Source organism: Rhipicephalus microplus, chromosome X (genome assembly GCF_043290135.1).
Source record: "Rhipicephalus microplus isolate Deutch F79 chromosome X, USDA_Rmic, whole genome shotgun sequence".
NCBI classification, from domain to species: domain Eukaryota; kingdom Metazoa; phylum Arthropoda; class Arachnida; order Ixodida; family Ixodidae; genus Rhipicephalus; species Rhipicephalus microplus.
This window is the reverse complement of record NC_134710.1, coordinates 459541353-459563640: the sequence shown is the minus strand read 5'-3', so window position 1 is coordinate 459563640 and position 22288 is coordinate 459541353. Positions and strand designations below refer to the sequence as shown.

Below are 22288 nucleotides of genomic sequence, written 5' to 3'. Positions count from 1 at the left end.
GGGTAGTAAGTGCTGCAGTTACTACCTGTTTGCTTGCAGTTGCTACATTTTTAATAACTTTTTTCTAAAAGTGTGTTTTCTAATCTTTCGCTCTGCATGAGAACTTGTCGGTAGACAAATCATAAGTGTTGACATCTATATTCTTGCATATTTTTATGAAATGAAACTGCATAGAGTTTTTGGGTTGTGACACCGTGAAGTATACCTCTTATCAAACTAATTGTGCTGTTATGTACTGTGAGCAACCAGTGTGACTGCTTGATTTGACTGCTTGTATTTGAGGAAGAGCGCAATCAATCCTGACGTGGCTGCTGAAGTACTAGCGGCGTCAAATGAAACGCGAACAGCGGAGTGCGTGTTTCAAGCATTAGAAACAGTATAGTGTTCCCTGTGCAGTCATCACTATTGACAGACGTGCACATTCGGTTTGGTAGCACTGCGCGATCCCTCTATAGTGCGTTACCTCTATTTCTGCTGTAGTTTTCGTATGGTCATAATGGTGGCCATCGTGAGCATACCAATCGCTTTTGATCATATCACTCGCAATTCCTTGATTTTACTTCAGCGTCGTATAGTGCAATTGGTCAATGCATGATACAAAAAAGAGATAAATGTCATCGGTTTCTGGTTACTTTTCAAACGATCGTCGTATCTCATTCACCAGCACTGATTTGCCTACACCCTTCTTTCAGAAACGTACCCGAAAAGGCCTCACTTAAGTTGAAAATGCCGAGCGTTTCTTTGGAAGAGAAAGCGCAGATTGATTCACTTTACCGGCACAAAATAAAACAGCCTGAAATTTCTAGAATTATCAACCGACCTTTGTCTACAATAAATAAATTTTCCCAGTCATTTCGTGAAAATGGATGCCTCTGGAACTTTCCACGTGACCTCAGGCAGCGTGCGACGGACAGTGCGAAAGACCTACTTATTGTACAAGCTGCAAAGGAGGCTCCGTTCATCACAGCTCGACAGATGGACAGCTTGAATCTCTCGGCCAGCATGTCAACCATCAGACGTCGAGTGTATTGCCGCAATCACTTGCCATCCTTATCGCTTTGCTTGTGACGCACGTGGCTAGTGTGTATCGGCACGCCATCATGAAGGCGTGATCCGTGAACTTATCTTCGTGCGGCGTTTTATCGGAAAACGCCCCTCGCGAATAAGCCGAGGGCAGCCATGGGCACCGGTGTAGTAGTTCGCCAGCTGTACGGTGGTTCACTTGTTTCTTTCGGGCGCAGGTCAGCCCAGTGAAATAAAAGATTGTTGCGGCTTGCTCCTGATCCTGTCGTGCACGTTCCTTCATCGTCGCGGCTACGGGACAGTATTATAAAGGGCTGCGGAGCCGTGTGCAAGCCCAAAAGCCTGCACTTACAGAGGTCAATGAGCTAGCAAGACTTGCGTATGCCAAAGAACACGCAGAAATGACTGTGGAAGACTCCCGGTGTGTAATATTTACGGATGAGTCAACGTTTTCCACTCGCTGGGACTATCGTCAGAGAGTTTGGAGATCTGACAACGCCAGGTCTGATATTTTTTCAATTTAGTACGTTGGCTGTCTAGTTTTTTTGTGATCGCTATTATTCAATACGTATACTTTGTTGTTATCGCGACTCCGAAAGGAGCCTCTGCTTTGGTAAAATCATTATGATTTCGTATATTTTGCAGGGTGCTGATATTAAGCCTGCTATTTCGCAATCATTGATGATGACAAGAGTGGCAGAAAGACATAGAATAACGGTTTACATTCCTTCTGCAGATTTGAGGCTGGATACCTACAGCGCGTAGCAAACAGCGCCGCTGCTCCGTTAGCGCGTAGAATGCGTTGTCCAAGGAAGGCCTTGAACCGGTAATTCGCATAGAGGACAGGTTCAGCGCTGTCGCATACTGCGATTTGATCGAAATAGTCGTGGTGTCGTATGATCTCGACGGACCGTTCCCTGATTGGTTGTAATTCTTCCAACAGTACCGCAGCCCCATCCACACGGCCAAATCAACAGCAAGCTCGCCGGAACTGCTGGGAGTGATGCTGCTGGTGTGGCTTCCACAAGACGCCGACATGAACATATGTGAGACTGTGCGGGGCGCAATGAAAGCACTTTCGCGGCACCCAATTCAGCGCGGCTCTGAAGACGCGCTGTGGGCTGCCATAAAAGTGGAATGGAAGCGCCTAGCGCAAGTGATCTTGTGACAAAGCTCTTCGACGGTCTCCCCTGAAAATTGGGCGCCATCGTGGCAGCTGGAGGCGAATTCAATAGGTATTAAACATAAGGAGCAAATAATTTTGCACTGCGAGTGGGGCGGTCATCAGACATATCGTCGCCAACCATTCCACAATGTACCGGCAGCCTGCAATGTACGCCGGAACCACTTTTCAGGCATAAATCACTGTTGGCTTTTGTGGGAGACATCCGTATCTTTCATATCATATACCCGGGCATTCTGTGGGATCACCTCTCCACAGAGCTCTCCGATGCGGTGGCTACACTGAGCACTTGCCTCGCAGCCCTTGGACGCAAGGGCGTGGATGATCGAGACACTTGTGCTAATGCCGTGCATGCGCAACTTGGTTATCACGAACTTTTATCAGCCATTCACACTACACGTATTTCACGCCATGGTGAAGATTTTATTACTTCTATATTTTTACCCGCCTGAGCGCGAGGAACTTTAAGGCCATCATTATGCTACATATCACAATCATAGCCCACATCTCTAATCGCACAAATTGGTTATCTTTGGCCATCAAATAGCCCATGCGGCACAAAATGCCAAATTACAGTTTACTAGAATAGGGAAGTGTGTCGTCCGCGGGGCCGAACAATGGGAGCGGAGGGGTCACTGCCGCGATGAAAATCGCGGTGGTCCGGTAGGGGCGCCGCCAGCAAGAGGGATGCTTCTGCGGCTGCAGCAGCTCCGGCGGCCGGCCTAACGAGACGTTCCAGTGGCGCTCGCTCGTTTTGTTCTAGGTGTGTCGTGGAGGAAATTTCTCCCCCTTTTTTGAACCTATGTTGAAGAATGTGCTCGTCGTGAACTGGTGCAGCGGCGATGTAAACCAGTGGGATGGCGGAACGACGGCGGGACAGGCGCGACCGCACGTGTTTCCTGCCATACTGCAACAGTGGCTATCGGTCGTGCAAGGAAGCGCGGTCACTGTTTCGTGTTCCGGCGGACGTCGTTAAACGCGAAGCTTGGTCCAGGCTTATTAAAAGAGCCGACAGAGAGCTCAACGACGCAAGTGCGGTTTGCAATTCGCACTTTGAGGCACACTTCATTGAGCAGACTTTCAAAACAACTATTAATGGGGAAGTTGTTGAAATCGAACGCGATTGTCCGCAGCTAGCGAAAGATGCCTTCCCTACCATCTTCCCCGGGGCCCCAAGCTACATATCAAAACGGCTCCCAAAAAAAGAGGAAAAAGCGAAGCATCTGCGACCAGGTGCTTCCTGCGGCCAAGCGAAGCAGAAAGAAGTTTTCCGAAAGCTTGCCACCGCCCATCGAGGATCTCGAAACGCAGGTTTCAAGCATCGATTCTGTGGAGGTGAGTGGGTGCTTGTCATTTTCGGGCCTGAAAACGCCTCACGGATGGTCGGAAATTCACCTGCCTCACTCAGGAGGCCCTTTTGTGCACGCACAGTGCGAGGAGCACGAGAAAGATGTTGACAGCGCACTCGCTTTGAAGAAGCTCGTAAAAATTGCAGTGCGAAGTGAATAAAACGCTGCTACCGTTGAAGTTCACTTGCAAGGAAGAAAGTGGCAACAGCAGCAGATTGCAACGCGTGAGGAAGTGGAAGCGTTGCTGGACCATGTAGATAAATTCAGTGTCTGTTGTGGTGCCGGTCTAGAACCTTTGTCTGGCGAGTGGTCGTCATTCAATGGAAAGTTCTTTTCTAAGAACTGCACAATCACAACGAAAGAATGCCCGGCCACTGCCTGCATCCACTGTAAATATCAAAGGAAGCTTATCCTGAACCAACTCTCCAGGCGAAGGTGCCCCAAGAGGAGGGCGGCCAAGACGAATGTTCGTCGTAGTCTTCGAAGAATGAAGGCGAAGTCGAACAGAACTTTTGGCTTCCCAACGGCGTGCTCCGTTGCGGAGCAGACGAAATGGCCCCGCCACCGCGGACTAGCGAAGCGGGTTGTCTCAGCGGGGACTGCTCCGCGCGCCGTGAGATGGCGCTGCATGTAAGAGGGATGTAAGAGACAGTAGGTGGAAAGGAAACGTGGCTAGGGGTAGCCTACTTGTGGACGGGGAATAACTGCAGAGAAAAGAATCAGGAGATAGTGGATTGCATGAGTGCGGATATTAAGGAATTTGGTAATGGGGCCGAAATCATCCTTCTAGGGGACATGAATGCCCACATACATGACCTTGACGGATATTCAGACACCAATGGGAAGTTATTACTAGATCTTTGCGAGCAACATAGTCTGGAGATAGTTAACACGGGGCCTAAATGTGACGGCCAGATCACATGGGAAGTCGGAAACAAGCAATCAAGTATTGATTATTGTCTCATGACTGAAGGAATTTACCACAAACTGACAGAAATGAGGATAGACGAGGAAGGCATTAACAGCTTGGGTAGTGATCATAAACGAATAACATTACAAATGGGATACGAAACTGAAAATATGAGCATGGAATCAAAGTCTGGCAGCTCGTATTTAAATGACAAACAAATAATAAATATAGCCGCAAGAGTCGAGGAAGAAGTAGGCGAAATACCAGGCAAGGACTGGGAGTATAGTGAGCTGTTACATCTAATGACGAAGGAGATAGGGAAAGAGAAGAAAACTGTTTGCTGGAAAGGAAAAAGGAAGCCAAAAAGTTGGTGGAACAAGGAAATCCGGGAGGCGATCGAGAAGCGACGCGAAGCCTCACGGGAGCATAGAAAGGCAAAAAAGGAGAAGCGGCCGCAGGACGAAGTCAAAAAAATATGGGAAATATATTTAGAGAAAAAATCCCTTGTACAGAAATTGGTAGAGGCAAAAATTAAAGGTGAAAGTGAACGCTGGATGACAGAGATACACGAAAAAAAGGAGGCCGCGCCTAGGATTTTTTGGAGCCACATAAAGGCGCTAGGTAGGAAGTCTGTCACAACGCAACAACATATTCTAGATGAAGGAGGAAATCAATTGGAAGGGTACGAAGCGCTAGGTTACATCCAAAAGGTAACAGCCGATTCGTTTCAAAAGAGCGTCCAGGGGATCTCCCCGGTGAGTAAAAGTGTGGCGGAGAAAGCAACAGAGGAAGAGCTAGTACTTGATAATTTCAACTGGAAAAAGGCCGAAGGAAAAATTCCAAAGCGCACTGCCGCGGGTTTAGATGGGATTCCCGTTAGCCTCATTAACGAACTAGGACATAACACTAAAGAAGCATTGTTAAAAGCAGTAGAAAAAAGCTTAAAGGACGGACAAATACCGGACAGTTGGCGACAAAGTAGAATGAACTTAATCTATAAAGGCAAGGGAGAAAAGGACAAGATTCGCTCGTATAGACCACTAACCATTACATCGGTACTATACAGGATGGCGATGCAAGCAGTAAAAATGAAAATAGAAACATGGGCCGAACATAACGATATTTTGGGAGAACTTCAGAACGGATTTCGAGTCGACAGGCGGTTAGACGATAACCTGTTTGTTCTCACTCAGTGTATAGAAATATCCAAAATAGAGAATAGGCCCTTGTACGTGGCTTTTCTAGACATCACTGGGGCATACGACAACGTTAATCAGGAAATTTTGTGGGATATATTGAAAGGAATGGGCATGGGCGACGACTGTATACAGCTTTTGAGGGAGATATACCGAGAAAATACAGTTTGCATAGAGTGGGAAGGAATGCGTAGCAAAGAGAACGTTGAGGTTAGCAGGGGTCTGAGACAGGGATGTTCTTTGTCCCCGCTGTTATTCATGCTGTACATGGTGAGTATGGAAAAAGCGCTAGAAGGTAGCAACATTGGTTTTAATCTGTCACAAAAACAGGGCGGCATGATGATTGAGCAGAAGCTTCCAGGTTTATTTTATGCGGACGATATCGTCTTATTTGCGGACAGTCGAGATGATATACAGCAGCTGGCGAATATATGCGGAAGGGAAGGTGAAGCTCTTGGACTAGGATTCAGTGTAAGGAAGTGTGGATTGATGGTATTCAATGATCCCTGTGATCAGACGGTGTCCATACAAGGCCAAGAAATACCGAGGGTAAGTGAATACAAGTACCTTGGAGTATGGGTAAATGAGAGTGATAGATACATGGAGGTACAGGAAAAAGCCTCGGCAGCAAAAGGAAATAGGAATGCGGCAATAATGAAGCACAGAGCGTTGTGGGGATACAATAGGTATGAGGTGCTTCGAGGTCTGTGGAAGGGTGTAATGGTTCCAGGGCTTACTTTTGGGAACTCAGTGGTGTGCATGAGGGCAGAGGTGCAAGCGGGAATGGATGTAAATCAAAGGACTGTGGGACGCCTCGCGTTGGGTGCTCACGGGAAGACGACAAACGAGGCTGTAAAGGGCGATATGGGGTGGGCAGGTTTTGAGGCGAGGGAAGCGCAGAGCAAAATAAGGTTCGAAGAAAGGCTAAGAAATATGAAGGAGAGTAGATGGGCAGAGAAGGTGTTCCGTTATTTGTATAGGAAGAGCGTGGACACACAGTGGAGAAAAAGAACTAGAAGACTCACTAGTAAGTATACGGCTGGTATTGTAAGCCGTATGTCAACAAAGAGCGTTAAGGGAAAAGTCAGGGAGGCGGAGAGGATTTACTGGATGGCAGCTATGGAGAAAAAACCGGCTTTGAGTAACTACCGAAAGGGCAAAAATGAAATAAGGAGGGAGGCATTTTACGATAATTCAAGGGGAAGCGCTTTACTGTTTGAAGCGAGATCGGGTTGCCTTAGAACGCGTAGTTATAAAGCAAGATTCAGTAAAGAAGAAGAACAATGCACATGCTGCGGGAAAGATAAGGAAACGGCGGAGCATGTTCTGATTGAATGTGGAGATATCCACCCAGGTGTACGTTTGGGCACGAGCCTACAGGAAGCCTTGGGTTTTAGGGACAACAATGGAAAGCTGAACACACCCGCGATTGAAATAAGTAAGAGACGGTTAGAGTATTGGTGGCAGAAAATTAGAGAGAAAGGACAAAAATAAATATTGGAAAAATAAAATATGGACAGTGTGCCGTAAATGGCAGAGAACTTAAGCTGAAAATTTACCTTTTTTTCCATTAAGATAGAATTTGTCGAAGTAGAGGCATTAGGCCAACATAAAAAGAAAAAAAGGTTTTTTTTTTTTTTTTGTCGAGCCTGGTGGCATACTTGTCACCACCCCGTTATAAAGGGGACGCTCATAGCATCCATCCAGCATCCATCCATGCTGAGAGCTGGTTGGGAGAGGAGGGTATCATCGCTGAGGCGACCCGTTTTGCGCCCGCGCACGACACACTTGCCAATTCTAGTACACTGTAGCCAAATATATTCATCATCATAAGCGATTACTTCGCGAGAGTTCCAGTCACAGATATAAACCTCCACACGAAATAAAACGTAGACCACCACGTGAATTGCATGCATACGTCCGGCTCCTAAACAATGCACGCCCCTAACGTCTCGATGGTATGTACGTTTTGCATAACTGACCTCACATCGCAGTTCCCCGGCTGATCAGTCAACGTGAAAGAGCCAGATAAAGCAATGTGCTCTGAAATATACGAGCGCGCAACGCAAAATACGCGGACGGTAACAATCCTAATACTAATTTCTGCACTTCATTTTTGTGTATTCAAACCAGCAGTGCGGAATTTCTCAACTTTCGCAATCACATTTTATCGTTCATCTGAGTGCATGCTGAGCGCACAAACCGGTACCGCGAACTCAAGGCAGTCGACGCATAAGCTCTAGCAGTAAACGTAGCCTTGATTTGTTGACAAAGAAAAAAAATAGCGCCCACAGAAGCAGTAATGTAACTTGAGTGAGAGACGGCGACGTACTGCACAGTTAACTGCGACATGTCTACGCCATCGAGTTGAGCAAATGTCAAAACCAATCAGAGTGAGAGACTCGCAACTTCTTCGCAAGGTCTAATCGAAAATGCCGACCTGAAGTTCTCACTGCTTTTTTTTGTTGTTGTTGTTGCGACTCATTGCGCTCGAAGGTTTATTAAAAAAAACCGTCGAGATCGCGAACGGATCGCGGACTCACGTGCCATGAGACGTGGTTCGAGTCCCTCCGCAGCCAGGGGAGAGACCTGACACGATATGGAGAATTCACGCTACAAGCAAGGGTTTCGGCGTTGCTCCCCCAGAATCCCAACAGCTTCACAAATCGTTCCGCACGGACCGAAGCGGGCGGGAATGTCTGACCTATGGTGGCGTAGTACGTGACCCGCCGGCTCGAGTTTTGATTTGCTCCTTCGTGTGAATACTGCTTTACGGTTGGTACCATGAAGTGTTTTCAACCGTCCCTATACTTGTTCAGGTATCAGAAGGCGGAAGAGCATCCCACGGCAACCAACGACGACGCCATTCTTGGTTCACGTGTATTTCACAGCACAATGCGGAGGGAAGGACAAGTTCATATTCATTTAAGCAGATGCGTTTTAGACCGGCGAGTCTACACTTCGAGAGCGAAGATGCTAGTCGCGAGCGACTGTCGGCAAACGAACACTGAAAGTAGCCCCTGTGACGGCATCTTGACAATACCGATACGGCCCCGGCCTCGGAGAGGTCGGATGATGGAGATAAGAGAGAAGGCGCGCGTATAACCACGTACGTCGCTACTTTGCGAAGTTTAAGGGCTTTAGCGTTGGGCGTGCTCTAAAGGTCGTCGTCTACAGGGTCCGTGGTATCTCCTTTCGCGCACGCTTTTCAGACTCAGGAGAGGACGAAGGTCCCTTTGCTCACTGTCACGGCCGTGTCTACGATTGGAGTGCGCTGCTGACACATGATGAAGTAAAGCGCGTGGCAGAGGTGCGACTTTTCGTGTGATGCAGGAGCCGGAGTAGTGCCGTTTTCTGACGTTTCATTACATCGCACCACCGCGGCTCCTGTCCGGCGTGCATCAAACCGGCCAGGTATTTTCGTCTCTACTTCAGTACACCGCATAGCTTCAGCCAATCACAGCGCGAGCAGACGATTGGCGTCATGCTGTTTGTGGCGACATCTCCCTGTCACCGCTCCCATTACCCGTGGCCTAGGCCAGCCCAGGCGAGTCGATGCAGTAGAGCGAGCCTGGACTTGAGCACATCCCCGCTTGCGGCAGCGTAACAAATATTGAGTGCCTTTCTCTTGTGATGAGAAACCGTTCCGGTTCAAATTATGTGATGTTTGAAGTGGGCCATTTCTGCAAGACAAGACAACACCCGTTTTGAAACCACTAGAGAGATAGGAGATCGTGAGAAGCGATGCGAGGTCATTTCGCAGGTAAACACAGCTATACCTGTGATGTTGCGTCCAGAGATTTTTCCCCTTGTAGGGGAAGTTTCGCATGTCATTAGGGTCAAAGGGAAAAAAAAGAATCTTCGTGATGTTGCAGGAAACTTCAGGAATGGTTGAATCATCCTATGACGACCAGTTATTAGCAGTTACAGTGCGCCTTCATCTGCTGCAATCGGTTCTGGCGCATGCACTACGCAAGTATAGCCCGTGAGCTTTGTTTCTGATACTTATGCAGAGCAAGTTCTACTTGACTATTGGTGTTGTTAGGCTTGAAGTCCACAATGTGAAGTGTACAAACATATCTGAATTAACAAACTGATGCTTTTGTTGCATGGCAGTGCAGGAGTTATTTATGAGTTTAAAAGTCGCCAGTACGTCAGACATGTGTATTATAGCATGTGTGTGCGTGTATGGGGGCAGAAATTAGTACTGATGTGCAGAAAAATATGCTGAGAATTTCGACAACGTTTTGCAGGTGAAAATCCCTCAAATTGGGAATTTTGATGTCCCTGAACGCGAATTATTCAGCGTAGTACGGAACATCACTGAGCGATACCGGCGTCTCTGTGAGGCGGCGGCTGGCGCTCTCCATGCTAGGCTATAGCGAACGGAGCCGTGAATAATCAGCTGTTGCCGCTATTGCAACATGCTTGTCATTCACGAAGGCGTTTTCCTTATTATGTTTTACGGAAAGAACCATAGCCATACAATGTTGTCTGTTTTGAGCTTCGTTACGAGGATACTAAATCTTCTGACCATGCATGCCGATGTGGCGCATGGAGATGTAGCCTGCCACTCATAGCTTCTTCGCACCCCTGTGCCCCGAAACGCCACATGCCGGTGCTGGCGCATCGTCGCGCCACGCGCCACATCTCACCGAGAATCGCAAGTCTGGCTCACGCTTAAGAATTGTGTCAGTTGTTCGTGCTTGTCGCTAGTATACAATGCGCTCATTTGTTACGCCTTTCGGTTTGAGTAGCCTGCTTAAGGGTCCAGCTGTCATAGTTATTTTTCCGCGCTCGTCCTGTGTATGCTAATTTCGTGCGTTCTTTCTGCTTGAGGTGTGCGCTGAAGGTTTCGAGCCGCTTTCCGTTCTTCACGTGACTACACCATATGTTGCTAAAACAATGCCCAATAAACGCTCAGCTACCTCTCTGAAGACCCGTTTCAATTTCGTTTTTTACGGATTTCTAGATGGGGCAATCAGCCATGTGTTCTTTTTAGTTTTTATGTCTTATTCTGTTATTCCAAAAAGTAGGCAGCAGTCAGGCTATTTTCTCCCATTCCATCTTCGTAAATCTCACATTTCTTCATGTTTTCTTTCAAAGTGACAACATTGGTCACGAAAATGGACGCTGTGTCGGCCAGTATGACCTGTGCTGGTTTACAAAAAAGATGGGACACAAACAAATGAATCAGCAACGTTTTTAGAGTGATATTTATGGTTGGCAGTGACCTTTTCCCCAGGTCCAAACGAATGTCGTGAAATTCCATAAATCCGGCTGACCATCATGGGGGTCGTGGAACCCGGATGTGGACCAGCGGAACGGCGGCTGCAGGTCCTGCGTGGGTCCCGCCACAGCAATGAATTGAAGTCCAACGGCAAGTGACGTATTTGTCAACTGTGTGGAAAACGCGTCACCCAAAAAATAAATAAATACCATCTCGTTCTGCAATCTTGGCAGCAGCCATTGAGCATACAGCCGGCCAAATTGTTAGCGCGTGCGAGCGGCGGCTTTTAAGTGCGTGATTGCCGTACAACGTAGCCAAGTTGCAAACAGCGGGAGTGTTAGCGCATGCCCACAAAATGCGCTCAGAATGGTTCATCGTCCACTGGGCTGTTTCTTTTGAAGGACGTCACTGCGTAATTTCGCACTTCAGACAAAGACGCACTGCGGGTAGTGGAATGGCCAGTATCTTTTCTTCCGAAGTCGATCGTTACTGCAAGCACTCGAAGAAGCAAAATTTAAAGGCATGCCACAAGCCTGCCTTCAAGAAGCTGCAAGAGAGGTTCGCAGAAGTGCGCCATTAGGTGACTTCCTTTGCCTAGCAGATGATTTGCCCTGCTGAGCGCGCTTTGCGGGCATGCTCCTAACCTCGCCTAGCTAGAAACTTGGCTCCGTCGTACGGCACTGACGCACTGAGAAGTCGGCGCTCACGCACATTAGTTAGCTCTTATTGGATGTGCATTCTTACTAAGACAGATAACTTGAGTTCAATATGTGAGTACACTAAATATTACAGCCACGCTACTTCCAAACATTGGTCATATTCACAGGTAGGACCATTTAGTCAAACAGCCGGTAGATCGTTCACGTGGAGGGGCAAGATGCACAACTATGCTGTTTGCAGACGATGCCAGAAACAACAGCGTGTGTGTGGCGTACTCCGCTGCTGCCTTGATAGCCGCGCATTCGTTCGCGGCCGCGGTGGTCGTATTTCGATGTGCAGGTGAAGGGATTTCTGCGTGTTATTAATAATAAGACCATACGTTTTACGTTCTAAAACCACGATATGAGCATGAGAGACGCCACAGGGATGGCTCGAGAAATTCCTAACATATGGTATTAATTAACGTGCAGTAAAATCACACAGTATACGGGCTTCTACCAGTTCGCCTTCATCTAAATGCGACCGCCACGAGCGGGATCGAATCCGTGACCATTAAGTCAGAAGCTGAGCACCCTGCGCAATGTGTTATCGATGTGGACGGGTAGATGTGCGCGTACTGTGCCGTGTCAGTGCGTGTTCAAGAGCACCAGGTGGTCGTAACTTCTGGAGCCCTGCAATACGGTGCCCTCCAAAACCGCAACTCCGTATTGGCACGCAAAGACTCGCATATATAGTTATAAAAATAAAAAAACCATTGGACTTCGGAGTTTCACATGCACGTTCCAACACCTGTCGGAGTAGTTTTGGTTTGTGCAAAGTACGACTCCCTTGCACAGTTTGATGTAACCAAGTGCAACAAGCAACAGCAATACAACGCTTGACCTCGTTATTGCATGTGTCCGCGTGAATACGTGGACACATGCAATACTCAGATAAACAGCTGCTAATAGCTACAAAATAGCTCCGCCTGTCGGACGGCCGACAAGACCAACATGAAGTGCTTGATCATGCGCCAGAATGGCGGGGAGGTCAAGAGCCGACGCAGCAGCTCCACGCGCTAAGGAAAAAAACGCCACAAACGATGGCACTATTATGCTGTGAATTTTCATGTGCGTAAACGACTAAAAAATAAACTTTAGCTTTCACCAATTTTCGTAGCTGTGGCTCGAAGCAGAAAGGCGAGAGCACTAGATACAGGCCGTTTCGAGCGTGTTAGGTAATGGTCGCAAGACAAAGTTTACTATTAAAGGACAACTGTTATTGTATCGAAATCAAAGCTTCCACGGATTACCGTCTCGTCTGCAAGAATTATTCAATAAAAAAATGGAAGAGCCGACCACATAAGAATAAAAATGTAATGACATGTCGGCACCCGGAATGGGAGGCCAAGGTTTTGCTTTGTAAGTGTTATTGAACATCACAGTAGGATTCATTAGTTGCATACCTTCATGTCTATGCCTCCTCGGGATGCCGGCCCAAGAGCAGGAAAAGGGTAACGACCCATCAAAATGTTGAGGTCACTACGTGCTGATATGCCATTCGTGGCACTGAACGGAGGAATGCAGACACATTTGGAGGCAGGGTCTTCCTTGAAGCCGTTATACCTGTGAAGTGTTCAGTACCGTATTGCAGGTGATGTCTCTCTACACACATTCTATCACTTACCAGAAAACACACTGTCAGGTGCGTAATACATAACCAGAAAAAGGGTTCATTCGAACAGCCCATATAGGCAGGCCAATCATGTGGGCTTAAATATCTACAGGCGTGCTATGAAGATACAATGTCATTATTAGCATTTTGTGTCCGCCACGGTCATTTAGTGATCATGGTACGCGCGGCTGACCCCACACAGTTGAAGGTCTCCCATTGGAATGTGTGCAACATTCTTGTGTAGAAAGAGTGCTTCAGTAAAACCTGAATGAAAGCCAAGTGTCAACCAAGCTTTTCATTAGGTTCCATTCAACAACAAAACGAGAAGTTAAAATCTCTGCCTTAATGAAAGTTTCCCTTCACGACAGGCGGCAAAGCAAAGTGGCTTCCCAGGTTGCAAATTCCCCGATATGACAAGTTATTTAGATGATAATTTCAGAAGGCTCAATTCTGCATCGAAGTTCGTGAGATAATGTTATTGTTGGTGAGACAATGCAATGGCGTACTGGGGGGGGGTCATCAGTCATATCGTCGCCAACCATTCCACAATGTCCCGGCAGCCTTCGGAACACACTGCCATGTCCTTTCAATTGTGACAAAACATTTCCTGACTGTGACAAACACTTCTTTGTAGCAAATTGCTCATGTACTTTGCGTGTGTTTTGATACATATTGCAGCATCTCAAGCATTGTCTTAGTTTCGCGAATATATTTATGTTTGAGGAAGGCTTCCACAATACAAATTGGCCGTGTACCTGCGTGTGATAGTGTTTTATGTGGAGGCTCTGCAGGATATATCATATATGGCACCATAAGGCAGTAATATGTAAAAACGCCCAGCCTGCGCGAAAGGCGCAGCACAGTCACAGCGAAAGCTAAAAGAGTGGTTTTTAGTGTTTTCTAGACACACGGGATAACTGGTAAAAAGCACACTTGCTGGGTACCCACTACGCCACTAATAATCATTATTTATGTGCAGAAGATTGGTTGGTTGGTTGGTTGGTTGTTCTTCAAAGTCTAGGCGCAACCCAACACGGGGGGGATCAGCCATGAAATGGACGGTACCTCATTTGTGAGATCGAATTGTTTTACTAACCGGGTAATTTAGATAGGGGGGCTTAAACAAAGAACAGAGTGGTAAACGATGAGTTAGAAATAAAATAAACAGAGGTAATAAAAAACGAGCAAGCTAATATGGTTTGAAATAAAGTGAATTTATGCCTCGGCTTACAATTCTATTTGTTTTGTACGGCATTTACTATGCTATGCTTTGTTATTTTTCTGAATAGCGAGGTATCCGCTAAAACTTGCAAAGAATTTTGAGCCAATTGCTCTTGCAGCGGCTGATGATGATGAAGAATCATCCCTGAAGTGGTATGCGCCAGCTGAGTAATAAGTGACAAAGAACAACCTTCTGTAATAGGTTAGAGCACTGGACGACCCACATGTTACGCTATTCGCATTGTGTGACGCCTTGTTGTTCCTCTGCTGTTCTAAAATGTTTTTACATTGGCATCCTTACAGCAACATAGTATTTTTTTCGAATTTCGTCTTTTACATTCTTGCATTGTCACCAAAAACAGAACTGTATACGGTGACCAAATGCTACAGTTATGTTTACCAACTAACTTAAATCGATTACTGAAATGAAATGGTCTAAATGTATCCCCTCTCTCACTAAAAAAGCTACGTGGCATGTTTGTGTGATTGCTTGAGCTGTGATAGGTTCATCTGTTGTGTTTTTTTGCAGTCTTCTTCACTAAGGGTATTTTTTCACTTGGTTTTTCAAAAGGTTACACAATACTTTTTTTTAAATATTTCTCACCGTGTTTGTTTACTATTTCTGCTTGTCTGTTCATGCATTAGGTATTGGGAATGCTTTCAGCCACTGAAAGCGCTCAGTGCGTAAGGTGGCCATGTTCCTCTCAAGCTGCTCAGGGCAGCTGTTTCGCCTGGTCTCCTCGTAACTTTGTTGCGCAATGAACTCTATTCCATATTCAATATCAATCCTCATATTGACGCGATTACATTCCCCACATCAAGCAGCAGAGTTGCCCAGTGGTGGGACACCACACTGGACCGCGCTGGCCCGCGGTGGACACCGGTCTCGAGCCCCAGTGTGCCTTTGGTGTTCTTTTATTAACTGTTTTTTTTCTTATTTAGTGCGATAGTGGTCACGGACACCGGCGACAACGGCAGTGGCGGACAACTACGGCACCGCGCGTCACCCGTATTGTTATAACAGCTTTCTGTGAATAAACGAAAGGTTTAGAGCGCTGAGCCGCTGGTAGGTGGCAGCATCGTGTAGTTTTAGCTACATGATGTTCAGTTCAGCCTGTCACGGTGGATGAACGTGTTTTTTAAGCGCTCCGGATCGACTGCGCAGATAAGTGTTTTTGCATGTTTTGAGCTTGTCTTTATAATTATAAAGCAGCGGTTGAAACCTTCGTAGCACCTATTTTGTGGTACGGCTTTTTCGGGGGCCAGTCCCCAGGTATTTATTAGTTAGGGCGGGTGTGTGTGTGTTTGATTTTTTTGTTGTTTTTTTCTTTTGCCACCCCGTGGGGGAGGTGCGTGTACATTGAACACGCAAACTTTTGTAGTAGAGCTTAGACTTTCTTTTTTTTTTCGTAGTGCAAGGCTCAAGTTTAGTAATTATCGAGTATAGGGACAATTGATGTCAGAAAGACATGGTTAAAAAGACTGTAAAGTGTTCAGAATATGGAGTGGGTTCGAAAGTTGACCCAAGCGTAGAAGCGGATGGAGAAGAGGCTGACGCGAAGTGTAGGCAATGTGAGGTCGAGGAAAAAATGGAGAAAATGATGGTTGCCCGAGTGAACTGCTGATGAGAATCGCCTAGCTCGAGACTGCGTTGGTGACAGAGCAAGAGAAAACGAGGGTTATGGGAGAAAGACTGAAGTCCGCCGAGGAAGCACTAGCGAAGCTGAACAAAGAAGCGGCCTTCGGAGAGAACAGTAGGGAACTGGCAACCAGAATGGCGGAGAAGGAAGAGCAAGAGAGTTCGGATAAAGTAGGTTCAGCCGGTTCAATTATCACAAGGTCCAGCTTCAGCGAAGTAGTGGTGGGGCTGGGAGGGGACAAAGAGCCGGCGTCACAGGTGCAAGTAGCCCCCAGGTGCAGGACGTTCCAGCTGAAAAGTCACAGCATGTGATAATCGCCGGGGACTCGAATTTAATTCGATGCACAGAAGCCATCAAAGAGAGGGTAAGAGGTGACAAGAGGGTTGCAGTAGGGGCGTTCCAGGGACGCAAGTTTGAAGCAGTCATGAGGCAAGCGAGCGCAAAACTCAAAACTACAGGTGATAGACGAAACCTCGTGATAGTTTCAGGCGGTTTAAACGATGTCTTAAAGGAAGATACAGCTGGACTAGCAGCCACACTGGCAAAAGGCGTCGATGACATGCGCGCCACTTCTTCTAAGGTACAGGTAGTGATATGCACGATACCGGAGGTACCGGTGCGTGATAGCAACCTGCAAAGAGTGGTTTTCAATGCAAACCAAGAGATATGGCGGATGAGTCGAGAGAAAGGCTTTGAGGTGGTGGAAATAAACAAAGAGGTGCATAGGTGGGGTGGTTTTCAACGAGACAGAATTCACTTCGATGGGCGGCTAGGTCATGAGGTGAGTTGGCGACTTGCAGGACGCGCAGTAGCTTTTTTGGGGAGCAAGCGAGCCCTTCGAGGTGCACGATAGCTAGTAACGAGGAAAACAACCAGGGAGACTCTTAGACAGGTGGTATGAACAGATACGATTGCAAAGTGGCACCATTATCTAAGATAGGTAGAGTCCGGGGCATAAACGGACGTAGCCACGAGCGCCGAGCCATTTCAGACATAGGGTATATTAACATGACGGGTGGTAGGAACAGGCTGAAGTGGGAAAAGATAGAACAACAGCTAAGGGAAGAGAAGCCGATGGTATACGGTTTTGTAGAAACACATCTCAGGGACATGGAACAACCACCGAACAATCCGGACTACGCGGGAAAATATTGTAATAAAACAGAAGGCAGCAGAAAGGGGGGTGGTATTGGGGCATTCATTCATAGAGGTACAGACTGGCAAAGGGTCAAGCAGGAGTGCAAGGAACATTTATGGTTGAGAGGAAAAGTGGCAGGTCAAATGACACTCCTTGGTTTCGTGTACTTGTGGACGGAAGCAAAAGCCAGAGAGGAAAACCAGGCAATGGTAGAGTGTATATCAAAGGACATTCAGGAGTTAGGTAGAGAGTGTGAGACAATTATACTAGGAGACATGAATGCGCACATAGAAGATATAGATGAGTATACCGACCCGACAGGCCAAATGATCATGGATATGTGTGAAAGGCTTGATTTGATCATTTGCAACAGTACCGAGAAGTGTGAAGGGCAAATAACATGGGAGGTAGGAAGGCTGCAGTCGACAATAGATTATGCACTGATGTCACATAGGATGTATGATAAGCTCAGGGGAATGCACATAGATGAAGGTGGCTCCAGAAGTCTGGGTAGTGATCACAAACGTATCAAGCTAAGTTTTGGAAGAGCAGTGAAAGTGGGAAGGAGACAAGATGAGAAATTACAGGAAAATGTTTATCCAGAAAGGCAAACTGAAATAGCCACAAAACAAATTGAGAAAGTAATCACGGAGGATAATAAGACAGTGTGGACATACATGAATCTATCTAGACTCTTTGAGCTAGAGCTTGCTAAGACGCGTGACAAGTCACCCCGGAAAAGAAGACACAAACCTTAAAGTTGGTGGGATGAGGAAGTTAAGAGAGCCACAGCAAAACGTCAGGAAGCCTCTAGTGAACACAGACATGCTAAGCAGCGGGGTGAACCAACAGATGATGTTGAAAGAAAATGGGAAAACTTTCTAAGCTGTAGAAGGGAGGCATTCATTCTGATCAATGAAAAGATTAGAAGAAAGAGAGCTCAGTGGCTGGCAGAAGTACATAAAAAAGATAGAAAGGCCGCTGCGAAATTTTGCAACCATCTATACTCCCTAAGAAATGAGACAAAACTAGAGCAGAGTTTTATAACTAAAGCACAAGGTGCTAGGCTAGAAGGGTACGAAGCTATTTATTATATAAGAACAAGGGTGACAGAAAAATTTCAACAAAGAAGTACTTTATGCATCACAATAGACAAAGATGAATCAAGTGGTGCAATGGCTGCATTTTCACAACTAGAGTGGGAAAGGGCTGAGAAAAGGGTTCCTAGTAGTACATCAACAGGCCCAGATGGCATTCCAAATAGGCTGATAAAGACATTAAGTCCGAAGTCTAAGCAGGCTTTGAGAGAGGCAGTGAGCAAAATAATAATCGATGGTGAAGTTCCCGATGGATGGAAACGTAGCAGGATGAGCAAGATCTATAAAGGAAAGGGGGACAAAGCTGACATAAACAACTACCGTCCTATAACAGTGACATCAGTGGTCTACAGGCTGGCGATGCAGATTATAAAGGAAAGACTGCAGTTATGAACAGAGGATGAGGGGGCGCTGGGGGAACTGCAAAGTGGGTTTTGGAAACACAGGAGGTTGGAAGACAATCTGTTCTCACTGACGCAGTGCATCGAAACAGCAGAAAAGGAACACAGGCCCCTGGGGCTAGCATTTTTGAATATCAAGGGAGCGTACGATAGCGTGGTTCAAGAGGAATATTGGGGAATACTGGACACAGTAGGCGTGGAACATATAGTCACTAATCTTTTAAAGGGTATCTATAAAGCTAACAAGGTAGTTATAAAGTGGGAAAAACAGGTATCTAAGCCTGCAGAGGTAAAACGGGGGCTTAGGCAGAAGTGCCCCCTGTCACCCTTATTATTCATGATGTACCTACAAGGATTAGAGGCAAAATTAGAGGGAAGTGAACTGGGCTTCAACCTCTCTTTAGTCAAACAAGGAAAAGTTTTTGATCAGGCACTACTAGCATTAATGTACGCAGATGATATAGTGCTAATGGCCAACAACAAGGAAGATTTGCACTGATTGATGGACATCTGCGGTAATGAGGGAGATAGGTTAGATTTTAGATTCAGTAAGAAAAAATCAGCAGTCATGATTTTCAATGACAACGAAGGTAGTGAGCTTAGAATACAGGAGGTCACGCTAGAGATAACAGATAAATTCAAATATCTGGACGTATGGATAAGCAATGGGACCGAGTACCTGAAGGAACACGAAATATACGTGACGACTAAAGGTAACAGGAATGCAGCAGTGATGAAAAATAGGGCACTGTGGAATTACAATAGGTATGATGTTGTTAGAAGAATATGGAAAGGGGTCTTGGTTCCTGGGCCGACGTTCGGCAATGCGGTCTTGTGCATGAGTTCAGAAGTTCAAGCAAGATTAGAAATTAAGCAACGTGGAATAGGTAGGCTTGCTTTAGGAGCTCACGGGAATACACCAAATCAGGGAGTACAAGGTAATATGGGATGGACATCATTTGAGGGCAAGGAAGCTAGCAGCAAGATAAAACTTGAGAAGCGATTGAGAGAAATGGGAGAGGAGCTTTGGGCTAGGAAGGTTTTCAGCTACTTGTACATGAAGAATGCCGATACAAAATGGAAGAAGCGAACCAGGAAGTTGACTGGTAAATACTTAGAAAACAGCAGGTGGCCAAACCAAAAAGAACTATCGGTTAAGAAGAAAGTGAAGGAAACGGAGACTGACATGTGGAGAATGGGTATGATTAAGAAGTCCGCACAAGAGATCTATCGCACTTTTAAGCAGGAAATTGACAAGGAAAGAATCTATAATAATACTCGGGGTAGTTCTCTACTGTTTGAGGCCAGGACGGGAGTACTACGAACCAAGACATATCGGGCCAAATACGAAGGGGTAGACACAGTATGCAGTGCGTGTGGAGAGGAAAAAGAAACTGCCGAACACTTGATAATGTTCTGTAAAGGGCTTCACCCTATAGTTCAGAATGATGGCACAGAGTTTTTCAAAGCACTGGGGTTTAGGGACCGGGAGGGCAAAATAGACTTTAAGTGGGTAGACCTAACTCGAAGGAGGTTATCTGATTGGTGGCTAAAGTCAAGGCACGAGTGAAAATTAAACTCTTCACTGCAAAGTAGGAATCCTCAAACTCACATTTTAAGGAAAAAAACTAAATATAGTTTCTCGTTCATTAAGTATTACGGCTTGGTGGCGCTAGCCACCGCCCGATGTAAAGGGCACAGCCATATCCATCCATCCATCCATCCATCCATCCATCCATCCATCCATCCATCCATCCATCCATCCATCCATCCATCCATCCATCCATCCATCCATCCATCAATCCATCCATCCATCCATCCATCCATCCATCCATCCGTCCATCCGTCCGTCCGTCCAGCGAAGCGTAGGAAACACCCACATTTTCATTCATCGCATCGCTTTATCAGCTCAGCGTTATAAACACTGCGGTCTTTCGATTTAGGCAACAATGCATTCTATAATAAATGAACACACTACCTTACATAGGTAATACTTGCTTTTTGATTGGCAATGTTCACAAGGATGAACAAAGATGTAGCTTGACAGCTAATGCGCAGAGTTACGCAGCCAAAAATTTTATACGAGGTGCGATTTCAACGGTTTCCCTTGGCACAGCTGGCACAGTTGGAGACTCTTAACTATGATGCGATACGTACAGTAACAGCGTTTCTTCGAATCATTCTCATACTATTTTTACAAGAGCACGCCCAGCTAACCACAATCGTAGAGCTCATTTAGCAATGACAAAATGCTCAAGAAATGAAAAATAACTTGTTCCGGTTGATGCTGCGTTCGAACTTCACTTTCAACGTGGTTCTCGCATTGACAACCAGCCCGCGTCTATGCCTCCGTAGGAGTTCACCACCATCACTTATAATGAGACAAGAAAGTTACGGCGCATCAATAAATCAGCTACAACTGACCAATGCTCCATTATCGATGACCTATGTGCTAATACCTGCAAAGTACATACAGATGCTGCTATCCTAAAAAACAGCGGAAGAATATCATTACAGAGTACTGAGCATAATTTTGTCAAGGGTCGCCAGCGTTATTTATCTATGGAAGCCAGTCCTCTTGTGATGCAACTTCAAGCCATCCGTGACGCAGTCCGGGACGCCACCTGTAAGCTGCCTACAATTAAGCAAATCGACGTGTTCACTGATTCCTTAGGAGCTGCTAAAGAGCTCAAAAATGTTCACAAGGCGATGGAAATCTGCGACGTAAATCATAAGTTGAACTACAATACAGCTACTTGCGTCCAGGTACAATGCATTCAAGGCCATGCTGTGAAATCACGCAACATTGCTGCTGACCAGCAGGCACATTGCCCTCCAGATATAGACTTTTCAACTATTCCCCTTGCACCTCAGCCCCTAAACTCACTCCGTACCCGTAAAAATGTTCTCCGGCAGGACACATGGGCTGTTATTCCACCGTGTGTCTGCTCTCTCCCCCCTTCGCTTACTAGGGTGGAAGAAGTTGTGCTTAGGAGGCTTCGGGCAGGTGTGGCCCTTACACCGCCTTTTATATCATTAGAGCACTGGTCGCATGTAAAATTAGGTGATACAGTTTTCTATTGTACCACTCCGGTGATGCAAACAGATGCATAGCACCTTATATGGACACCGTGCAGGGGCGCAGACATTTGGTGTGTGGCAGCACCACGGTCCCGAGCAAACGGGGGGGGGGGGGTTTGACTCCTTCTTACATCTAGCCGTGCGTGGCCTTGCCGTGCCCGGGGTACCGGGGTAAATGGGATAAGGGGGGTTGAGCCAACGATGGGCGTTTGAACGTTTATTGCCCCCCGGCAGAGGCGATGCACCTATTTGGCCCCAGCTTCACCTAGCCGCCATTACTGGGCTGACCCGCCCAGGGGAAATCGCAGTTGCCTTTTCCTGTCTCTCTCTCTACTCATCTTTGTCTTTCTCTCAAACTTTTTATCTGTCCTGTCGTCTTCTCTCTTCCATTTACTTCCTTATTTTCTGGTGGCGAGGTATTGTGTCGGTATCCAACCTTGGATAAATATATTAGGTTATAGCGGCGATACATGGCTGGCATCTGAAAGTGTTTGTGAATTAACCTT

At 46.4% G+C, this 22288-nt stretch overlaps 1 protein-coding gene across 8 annotated transcripts in view; it reads right to left on the bottom strand.

Annotated features, from left to right (window-relative positions):
• Positions 1-22288, bottom strand: part of LOC119160840 (putative phospholipase B-like 2) — a 181469-nt gene that overhangs the window by 3342 nt on the left and 155839 nt on the right. For 5 of the 8 annotated variants that reach the window (XM_075880672.1, XM_075880668.1, XM_075880674.1 and 2 more), the window contains 2 exons: positions 12996-13155; positions 10896-11061 (listed from right to left, as the gene is read on the bottom strand). The exons of 1 other annotated variant lie outside the window; for it this stretch is intronic. In XM_075880672.1, the coding sequence (XP_075736787.1) occupies positions 10896-11061; positions 12996-13155 (326 nt within the window). Of the gene's footprint in view, positions 1-10854; positions 11062-12995; positions 13156-22288 lie in introns of those variants that run through there. 2 more of the 8 variants (XM_075880671.1, XM_037413095.2) reach the window with 2 other exon arrangements.